Here is an 11,657-nt window from a genome sequence, read left to right on the forward strand (position 1 = left end):
TATCGTTTAAATTATTATTTTTAATAGGAAGCTATACAATATTACATTGGTGCATACAGTATACTTTAGATTAGTCAGTACAGAAGCCAAATCTTGAGCTTATCTAAGGTAATAATAACTGTCCAAAACGGTCCAAAAACTAGTACACACAAATTTATATGATTTATAAAAACATTAGATACAAATTTAAAAGGAGGAAAAATCAAGAGAAATAAACAAATATAAATAAATATATATATATATATATATATATATATATATATATATATATATATATATATATATATATATATATATATAAAGAAAATTTTAGTTGAAATCTTGTTGGTTGCATTTCTTTTGCAATATTTTGCTTAAATTTAATTTTCAATTTCTTTTCAATTATCTTTCAATGATTGGCGACTAAAATACTATTTTGATAAATATATCTGTTTAATAAATCTGTTTAGTTTAAACGCACCAAAATACATTGCCTAGATTCACTGTAGCTGCTAAATTCGCAATGTAATTCACAATGGGATGTACTCAATTATGCTGAGCACTGAAATTGTTAGTTGTTAATTGGATAAACATATCAAAAAAACATTTTTAAAGTTTATTTTAATTTTATTTATTTGCTAAGTAAACAGCACATTCTAAACTCTCAATAGATACAGAAAGCTGCAATAACAGCGAATGCCCCATAAAAGCCAATCAATATTCAGGTATTCGGCTGTCACGTGTAAATTGAAACATAACCCAGGAGGCGTAAAACTTTCCCTGTGCGCAACAGCCTCCAAGCGCGAGCGCACACACATATCATAATGACATGCATTCTGTACTTTATGTAGATTAGATAACGTTGCAATCGCAATTTAGTGAAAATAGCATACTAATCAATATTTATAGTGCATTTGCAAGTTTTGCTTTGAGACAAAGTATTTTGATGATGGGCATGGCTTTTCTCTGTGGTTCCCCTGTGACTTTTCGTGTCTGGCTGACTTTGCTGATCTCCGGCTATCCTGCTCTGGCTTTTTCGGTCGCTGGACAGCAAGAGACGACCTGCGAGGCGAACGGTAGCGTCTATTATGTGGGCGAATGGTACTTTCTAGACTCGGATCCATGTACTCAATGCGAATGTACGGCTGACGGGTCTGCCTGCGCGCGGACTGAGTGCACATCCCTGCCTACCGCCTGCATCCATGTCAGCCATTACCCGACAGACTGCTGTCCGAGATGCGAGAAGATCGGCTGCGAGTACGGGGGAGAAGTGTATGAACTCGGACAACATTTTCAGGTAAAGTTTAATGCGTCAGGCAACATAGAAAAGCGAAGCTGCTTCACGCTAAATTGTTAAGTTAATCGTAGTTTGCACTGCAGTTAGCACAATTCTAGTGTCGTTTTAATGCCTTCAAAAAATAAATAATGTTTATGCCTGTAATTTAATGTTGGTGTGCAATTTAATTTGCCGTGGCGTGTGGAAAAAAATCCCTTTTTTTAAAGTTTGTTGCCATTGTTGCCTGCTAAATGCCCCAAAGCTTTGGTCCATAAAGAAAAATTCAACATATTTAGCGCCATCACGTGGTTGATCAAATTAATCATGTCTTCATTGGTGGAGATGTTTGTTCATCAATCGTTCTGACAGGTTCCTCTAGCTTACATCAGTAGGTGGCGACGGCGTAATTGTGTATTAAATCGTTTACTGAACACAGAATCGACTCCATTAAAATCAATATTGTTAACACGAGTCTGTTAAATAAATCTGTATGAATACACATTTGTTGCCAGAGACCACTGTTGTTTATTTTCTTGTTTAGTGAAAGAGCATGCATGTACTGTAAATAGGTCCAGCTTAGGGTTAACTAACTATGAAACGATTCTTAACAGTATGCTGGGAAAAACTTGGCTATTTACTGGTATTTTTAGTGACCAAAGTCTTCATGTTTTCCTTGCTTTTTTCAAATGGTTATATTTTAATATTTCTATACATTTGAATAAACAAACTTATTTTTAATGGATTACAAAATGTTAAAGACCTTAATATTTGATATTTTACTTAATTATGTATTTTTCCATCATGCCTTATGTAGTTTTTTATGCTATATTAAACATTCATTTTGATTACTGTTTATAAAAGCCCTAAAATATTTGTTTGTAATTATGCAATATTACATTGTTTACAATAGCTTTAATATTATAATTATGTGTCCATAAATATTGTGCAAAGTATGCTCCTGCAGTATACATTGCTTTAAATTGGTGAAATTCTCTCCAGACACAGGGAAATATAACACTTTATTGATAAATATGAAGCATTATGTGTGCTGTCTCAGAGAGTTTTATAAACTGTTATTTTGTTAAACATCAAAAACTATGACCACCATATAAGAAGGAATACAGAATATATCACTGATCACACTGGATTGCTCAGAAGTCATGATTTCATTATTGCCATGTTTTTATAGTATTTACACTAGCAAGTGAAGGTTTATTTATGGTGGCGGAGAGAGCTGAAACGTGCAATGTTAAGAAAACTAACTAATTTAGAGTATATCTTCAAAAATTCTCATAACACATGCAAATATAGAAATGCTCTGCAAATAATCCAGATCACAATGGAAATTTGTCTGGGGAAATTTGTCTTTTTTAACTTGTTAATGTGGAGTTAAAATAATGTTTCATTCACAATTAATTTCTCAATTTGTCAGATTATTAGGCCTACAAATATGCAAACAATACAAACATACAATCAGTGTTAAAACAATCAAAAAAACTCATGTATCTCTGAAAATATTTCAGTATTTGGATGTGTGTGAATTTGTGTTGTCAAATTGATAAAGATGTTTTTCTTTTTTTTTTTTTATGTAACTTGCCGCGCACTAGCCCTCTCTTGACCACCATGTTTGTTTTGGCTAAAAAGAAAAAATTGTTAAGTCAAATGCTTTTACCAAATATGCCAAAAAATTGCCAGCTGAGTTGACAAACAATGCTATTTAGAAATCTTTTTTTTTGTTTGTTTTCATTAAAAGTAAAAAAAAAGTCTCATACTTCTCAACCAAAATACTTCTCCCATATTTTGACATTTCACGTTCACAGATGTTAAACTGTGAAACATTAATGCAGACATTAGCATTTAATACACTTTCTATGTTAATAAAATCCCATTCATATATTTCATCCTGAGACAGCAAAAAATCTTTTATTTACACTTTGTAAACTCGGATCAAAGCATTCCTTTACTTCTGAAAGGTAATTTTTTGATCATTCATATTCATTGTGCAAGTTCAAAAGGTATTACAGCAGGCTTCTTTTGTTCTGAAGTAAGGTGAAGAACAAATATGATGTACGCTAGGCTTAAATAACAAAAGGCAATTTAATACTCCATTTAAGCAACCGAAGAATGAAATATCTCTGGTGGCGCATGCCTGGAAGAAGCAGGGCTTATATGTGCTTCATTATCTCCCTGATTTGGTTATTATGGCTAATGGGGAATCCCTGAGGGGAAAATTGAAGCCTTCTGACAGACTCGGAGGAATACACTTTGCCTGATCTGACATCACGTTCTTCCAGTCCATTTACCCAAGCTCCAGCACTGAGGCACATGTGGTAATGCAGCTCCTACTTAAACAGCAGTGTGTGAGAGGAATTTGATCACATTCTTGACATTGTAGCGGTGTTAGATTGTCACAACATCAGGTGTCTGAATTATGTATACAAGCCCTGTTGGTTCCATTCAAAAAGCTTTTAATCATTTGATATCCTCTTTGATTGACAGCCGTCAGCGTGCGAGCAGTGCACCTGTTACAGTGATGGCATTGCCCACTGTCAGGTGGCAGACTGTGCTCCTCCGCCATGTGTTGATCCAGTCTATCAGAAAGGCGAATGCTGCCCTCAGTGCAAGGATGGTAAGTGTTTTTGTTGTTGTTGTTGGTTTTTTTAGAGTTGTTTTTAGAGATGCTCCGATCAGGATTTTTGCAGCCGATACCGAGTACCTACTCCTTGTCATGGTGATCGGCCGATACCGAGTACCGATTCAAATGCTTCAAGCTTTATAATGCATAAAGCACATATTCCCTCCAAGTATGGCACATAAGTGGAGATCTCTCTTTACTTAAGTGAATTAATTAAGGACGCTGCAAATAATCCCTTAAACACATCTCATGGCCAGAAGCAGCTTTACAAAAAGAGACATAACACAGGTAAAAAAATTGGTAAGAAAAATGACAAACAATTTCTCAGATCGTGTCACAGTAGCTCAAAACACGGTAAATACAATGGTTGCACTTGCAACAAAGGTACCATCACTCACGTCAATAGACTGTAAAAGAGGTTGCACAGCATCTTCTGTATATCTATATATATTTTAGCTGTTGTGACGTGAGCGCATAGATCGCTCATGCCCCCCAAACATCATTTACCTCCTGTCGTGTTGTGGCTGCTGTAGGCTATGTATTCGGCCAGATTGGCGAGGACCGATAAAGCAGAGGTGGGCAAATTACAAAAAAAAAAAAATATATATATATATATATATATATATATATATATATATATATATATATATATATATATATATATATATATATTATTATTATTATTATTATTATTATTATTATTAATGGAACAGTATACAGCCTTACATATTTTTTCAGCCCATTCCAAACCTAACCACAGGTTCTATTCTCATACAGTCTCTGTAAATCCTTACATAGACCAAATTGCATCATAATTCACATTTTCCTATGATCCTCTTTGCAAAAACACATAGAATAACACTTATTTTCAACACCTATAGTTTGACGGAAAGCATAATGGAACTCTGCTTCGACTCATTTAGTTTAAGCTCACCTTAATACAATAAAAAATTTAGTTCACATAACTTGTTTTTCATTCCTTTTCCTTCAGCTTAGTGCCTTTATTCATCAGGTTTTGCTACAGTGGAATGAACCGGCAACTTATCCAGCATATGTTTTACGCAGCAGATTCCCTTCTAGCTGCAACCCAGAACTGGGAAACACCTATACACACTCATTCACATACATATTCAATTAACCTATAGGACATGTCTTTGGGGGAAACTGGAGCACCCTGAGGAAACCCCCGCCAACACGAGGAGAACATGCAAACTCCACACAGAGGGCTCTATTTTGACGGTCCATGCGCAGAGCGCAAAACGCAGGGCGCAAACACTTTCAGGGCGTGTCAGAACGCATTTTTGCTAATTTACGGACGGGAAAATGCGCTTCGCGCCAAGGCATTTGAAATCATAAAAGGGTTGAGTTTATTTTCTTAATGAGTTATAGGTGTGTTTTGAGAATAAACCAATTAGAGTCTCATCTCCCATTCCCTTTAAGACCCAGCTGCGTCGCGCCAAGAGCGCATTCGCTATTTACAGGACGCAAAGTAAGTCAAAGTGGAAAAAATGAGCATTTCACAAGCAAACAGTTGACATTTTTTTCAACAGAAAACTGTTAGATCATCTACTGCGTGAGAATGAGAGATAATAAATCACTTTCTCTTTCGCTCTTGGATAGGGAAACCTTTACGCACAGACATCAATTAGCCTATAAATAATTAATTTCGTTTGTTAAGCACAAATATTTGTTTCAAAACTATTTCTAAATTCAGTTCTAATTTCTAGCAAACGAATAAATGAACAATAATGACCAAGTGTGGTCAAAATACTGAGTTATTTCCAAATACACCTGCTATGCCCCATATGGTCTAAAACCTGACAGGTGGGCAAATCTAAGCTTGTTTTTAATTAAACAAATATAAATATGGATATATTAAATAATACTGCTAGTAATAATAACATTATACAAATGTTATGAATGAACTGAAAAAGCCTCCTGAGATGAAGAAGACATAAAAGCAGTGATTTTTTTTTATATTTATGTAGGCTAGAAAATAATATGTTTTGTAATATTTTAATCCTTTATATTTATATCCTATATCTATTCTTATTAAATCCTATATATATATATATATATATATATATATATATATATATATATATATATATATATATATATATATATATATATATATATATATATATATATATCCTTAATATTTAAATTTTTTCATATGTAAAGATATTTGCCTATTGCTCTCTTGTGCGTATTAAGCAGTGCGTAAGCGAGGTGCAACTCTGCGCTGGAGTTTAGACAGGGTTAGTTTTGGTCTTATGAAAAATCTATTATAGTTTCTCAAAATAGCAACGCGCCAGCGGTCTGCCTCAGAACGCCTTCCTTTTTAGACTAGAACGCCTATGGGCACACAAATGAGCGCTAATGCATTTGCTATTTAAACAGCGTAGCGCAACGCCTCAAAACGACTCTTGCGCCAAGCTGAAACTACCAAAAGACTACACGCCTTGCGCCACACTGCGCCGGGTGTATGATAGGGCCCAGAAATGCCAACTGACCCAGTTGAGACTCGAACCAGCAATCTTCTTGCTGTGAGGTGACAGTGCTAACCACTGAGCCACCCATAACTTTTTTATATAATTTAAATTATTAAAAAGTTATTTGATATTATATAATTAATATAATGTTTTATTATTAAAAAAAAAATTATATTAGGGTGAAATAAGAATTTCAGTTTGGTGTGTGTTATGGCACATCATGATTTTTTCAAGTACGATGCGATCCTGGATTAATATCTATGTTGATCCTGAAACATTATTTTTGTTTAAAAATGTAATCCATACTTATTCCCTTCCCCTAAAGCCAAGCATACATGTAAATTATTCCCAAAATCAGAGGGGAATATGGTTGGATAACAATCATGTAGAAGTGCAGAAACAGTAAGCCCAAATTTAACATAAACCGCAAACATATCCTTTAATTCTGATTGGCTGATTGGAATGTTGTTCCAGGATCAACATAGATGTTGATCCAGGAAGACATCCTACTTGATGAAATCAGGTTAGGGGTGTGTACATGTGTCATATCTGTAAATTGTCTGCTAATGTGGTTCATTTTCTCATATCTTTCACACATTCATAGAGGATAAAGTTGTGATTAGTCTTTGGTAACGATCCTGTATGTAATATCTTCATATAATTCGTTTAATAACAGATGGGGAGTTTCAGACAGCAGGTCATGTGCTAGACTGGTTTCTGCACCTAAAATAAGATAACACTCTTGATGAGTTGAGCCTCTGCTGTATTGTTTTGTCTGTAAACTGTGAAGTATGAAGGTAATTATAGTGTTTAGTGGGAGTAAAGATAAGGCGGGCATGTAGGCAGCCAAAACAACACACATAAATCAAAGCATATACTTCAACCCATGTGATAAATGGTCAGTTTCTCAAATTATGCTGCATTTTCATTGATAAAAATACCCTCAGTGGTGAAAAATGTTTAATTTAGTTAATCTAAAGAAACTGGAAAAAGAAATAAAGTAAAGCCTTATCTTAAACACTCTAAAAAAAAAAAGCAATGTCATTATCTACACTCCAAGGCTTCCAATTAGTGGCGGTTGCTGAGGTTTTTTTTTTAAAACTCCTGACCGTAAGTTTTTAAAGTTTAAACTTAAGTTCTGCATTTTGAAGAAAAAATGAGATTATATAAATCTGAATTATAAGGACTTATATAAGCTTTTTTATAACTTAAATAAAATGCTGTAACTACTTGAAACTCAAGGTGCAAAGTTAATATATTTCTTATTAAAGAAAAAACTATGATGCTCCTAGGCACTTATTGTTTTCATAAAGAATACAGTCTTTGAAATAATTACAAAGTAATTGTGCTTAATTATATAACACACATTTTCATTTTCTTTTTACCTTTTTTAAACTTTGTTTTTAACTCTGCTTTGTCATAATCATTGCAAAATAATAAAGAATAGACTTCAGAATAGCCTGTGTGGGAAGGCTTAACACAGAAATGAAAATTAGATTTTATTTTATTGACCCTCAGGCCAGACATTATTTAAGTGACTTATTTTCTACAGTAGAACATGAATATTTTATGTAACTCATGGCAACAGATAGCATCACTTTGAGTAACAAAAATAAAAAAGTAAATATAAATAAAAGAATATACAGTCAAACCCAAAATTATTCATACCCCTGGCAAATAATGACTTAAAATTACTTTTATTCAACCAGCTGTTTTTTTTTTTTTTTTTTTACTTGAGATGACACAGGCTTCTCCCAAAAGAGAGAAAAAAAATTCTCAACTTTTATTTACATTTGAACAAAAACTTCATAGAGCCCCTATTTTGCATGATAAACGGTCATATTTTGGTTTTGGGGGTCTTCAACAACAGTCTGATATGCATGGAAGGTCAAAAAAGCACTTTCATTGTCTTATATAATTTTTTTTTACCTAATTATCCCAACCACTCCCATCCGCCATTCATTCACATCTGCAGCTGACGGTCGGAACAGCAGAAACTGATGCTACTTCACCAACATTACATTAGAGCTAGTATTTAAATGATTCTCTGGCATAATGTCTAAAATGATGACAAAACAGATCATTTTTGCCCACATTTTAAGATTATTAGGCTGAACGGCATGAAATGACATCAATCTACAGACATTTCCCAGTATTTATATAATTAACCCCAGAAAATCCCAGAGCAAAGCAAACACTACAAGTTTCTGTGGTGTAAATACAGCAATACCAAATGCAAAATAAAAAGATTGAATTAGAATATCACTTACCTGATTTATGTTCTGCTGTAGTTTGAAATTCACACTGGGAAAATGCTGTTTTTCTTCCCTAAGGACTTATTATACGGTCTCAGTCGCCATCTTGGGGCGGAACGTCAACCTCACTTTCTTTGCTGTGCTATATGGCAGGCTGATGGTGGCCGATGCACTGAATACGATGTTCTGAAATTATAAATATTTTAAAATAAGCACTATACTTATAAGTAAACTGCACAGCTGCAATCTAAACAACTACTTTCTCCACTAAAAAAAAAAAGCCCCAAAAGTACATAATGTTGTCCAACAGCAGCAATATTTGTCAAACTGTAGTGTTCTCTGCTTGTTGCTGTATGTGGGTGGAGGTTGAAGGTTTAAGAGGCTAGACGAGTGCTGTTATTTGCAGAATATCGCACGGCTATCAGCCAATCAGATTCAAGAACCAGACAGAACTGTTGTATGTAAATGTATTTGTAAACATACCTATATCTAATTTTTTTTATTTATTGAATTTTTAATTGTTTGGGATACTCATTGCATGCACACTTCAGAATATCACCAGAAAAATTGATTATCCAGGTTGTTTTTCTCTACTGTTTTAAGATTGTGATTGATTTTAGATGCAGCCTGTGTTTCGATAGCAAATGTTTCTGATAAAATATCCTACATGGCTTACATAACATTGTCTCTTTAAGGATATGATGGAAAAAATAAACCTTCACCTTCAGATCACGAGCCTCATTAATCTTCCCTTTTTGTTTCTCCAGGGCCAAACTGTTACGTGAACGCCTCCAGGACGCAGGTGATCCCTGGAGGAGAGTCAGTGTGGGTGGACTCCTGTACCAAATGTCGGTGTCATGACATCCAGGATGCAGGTTACTGGGAGGGCAACCGTTTGGCTATGTGTTCCCGGATCCGAAATTGCCAGCCTGATGAGGGGCTAAACTGAGGGGAAAGGGTCATCTGTCATCCTCGGTTATATAGTGGATGTATAAAACTCTTTGTCAGCAGATTTCTAAACGACCGAAGAAAGTCTGTATTCAGCTATTAAGAGCCTACTTTACAATTCTTTCTCAGTTTCAGACAGTTCAGTTTCTCTGTATTCTGAATGATTGATTGGATTTCCTTTTTTTTTTCAAGGTTTGAAACAAAGATCTGATTGCAAACAATTTATTTTTGGCTGAATTTAAACAAACAAACAAACAAACAAACAAACAAACAAACAAACAAACAAACAAACAAACAAACAAACAAACAAACAAACAAACAAACAAACAAACTAATTTGTTTGGTTAAATTCAGCATATATATGATTCGTTCTGCAAACTACTGCTGACATTTCTTCCAAATTCAATATGTATTCATTTTAGAGCATTTTAGCAGTAATGAACAAAATATGTGCCATGTTTTCATATTTATATTTATTATTAGACAGCACAGTGCCAACTGTTTAACTTCAGAAGAGTTAAAAGGGATAGTTCACGCACAAATAAAAATGTACTCACCCTCAAGTGGTTCCAAACCTTTATGACTTTCTTTTATCTGTTGAACACAAATGAAAATATTTTGAAGAAAGCTGAAAACCTGTAATCCATGATTCCTATAGCAGGAAAAACAATTACTATGGATGTCAGTCAATGTTTCTTGGAACTTATAAAGGTTTGAAACCACTTAAAGTTGAGTAAATGATGACATCATTAACATTTTTGGGTGAACTATCCTTTTAAGGAATCAATATCTGAATGGAAAGAAAATGAAAACATTATTCAGGTCAATTGTCCTTTTCTTGAAAAATCTGATTACATTTACATGGACACCAATAATCCGATTTTAATATGATTAAGACAAAACTGATTTAGAGTTTACCATTTAAACAGCCCTTTTTAAATTAATTTTATCAGATTAAGGTCATTATTAAACTAAACAGAAATTAAATTAAGACATGTGGAGTATGCCGATTTTAGTCACATTATTGAAGTGCAGTACAGACATGTAAACACCGCAATCAAACTATTACCGTCGTGTAGGATTTTTGCCAGATGACAGGAAAGATTTGATAGGTTTTTTTCCAGATGACAGGATAGATTTGATGGATTTGTGACAGGATAGTCGATACACACACGGCTGTTTGACACTAATCTCGGCGCCTACCGAGTCAGTGAAGGACCACAGACACCTACAACGTGAAATGCGTAGGGTTTTGTAAAACATGTAAAACGAGATCATAAAATGAACATTCAAAAAGCAATTCATGTGAAACCTTAATCATATTATCGTTTTATTCAGATTAAGGCAAATTACTGATGTCCATGTAAAGGTAGTCAATCACTTTCTTTGAAACTTAGTAAAAAATTTTTCAAAGATGAACATTTTACTCAAACCCATACCTAAGCACATTTAGAGAAAAGTCTCTTAATTGTATCAATAGCTGCATCATATAAGCATTATACAACTAAAAACTTTCTATTGTTATTCTTCTTATGTTAACTAACCATTTAGAATTCCATTTTCAATGTAAAACAAGTGCTTAAAATATTATGTTGACTCTCTAAGGGCTATTCCCTAATGGAACCAATCATAGAGCTTAGTTTTGAGACACCTTTTTGGCACGGTTGAAAAAAAAGCACAATGAACATATTACTTTTTATATGCCTTTTAATATCTATGTTGTATAAAATGTTGACGTTGTTTTGAAGTTGTTTTCAGTGGTATTTTAAATGATTTAAAGCAGCATGTGTATTATTTCCTGCTTCAAAAGCTCAAAAACCAAAGTATGTTAAGACTGCGAGACTTGCATTACTGCCATGCAGGCATGGAAATAGCTAATGTAGCATGAAATACAGCCAAACAAGCCCGACATAAATAAATCATGCATAAATAACGCAGGCTTGTTTTTGCTTTATTTCTGTTCCGACACCTCATTTTAAAAGCTGTGGTAATGTTACTTTTTTCCCCAAGAACTATTTGCAATTATGACACAGAATGTACACAAATATAAATAAACCACAAGTGATCTA

General features: G+C 34.0%; 1 protein-coding gene across 1 annotated transcript; it reads left to right on the plus strand.

Annotated features, from left to right (window-relative positions):
• Nucleotides 1-741: 741 nt before the first annotated feature.
• zgc:113531 lies at nt 742-11,657 on the plus strand. Its single transcript, NM_001013486.2, has 3 exons — nt 742-1,276; nt 3,755-3,884; nt 9,408-11,657. The coding sequence occupies exons 1-3, from the start codon at nt 929-931 to the stop codon at nt 9,587-9,589; spliced, it is 660 nt and encodes a 219-aa protein (NP_001013504.2). The 5' UTR covers nt 742-928; the 3' UTR covers nt 9,590-11,657.

This window comes from Danio rerio, chromosome 2 (assembly GCF_052040795.2).
Source record: "Danio rerio strain M-AB ecotype USA chromosome 2, GRCz13ab, whole genome shotgun sequence".
Lineage (NCBI taxonomy): Eukaryota > Metazoa > Chordata > Actinopteri > Cypriniformes > Danionidae > Danio > Danio rerio.

What these genes read in the sequence shown, in the direction of transcription:
- zgc:113531 (NM_001013486.2), top strand. Translation starts at nt 929, where the DNA reads ATGGGCATGGCTTTTCTCTGTGGTTCCCCTGTGACTTTTCGTGTCTGG. An exon ending in AACTCGGACAACATTTTCAG is followed by an intron (nt 1,277 to 3,754) that starts GTAAAGTTTAAT and finishes TTTGATTGACAG; the next exon opens with CCGTCAGCGTGCGAGCAGTG. An exon ending in CTGCCCTCAGTGCAAGGATG is followed by an intron (nt 3,885 to 9,407) that starts GTAAGTGTTTTT and finishes TTGTTTCTCCAG; the next exon opens with GGCCAAACTGTTACGTGAAC.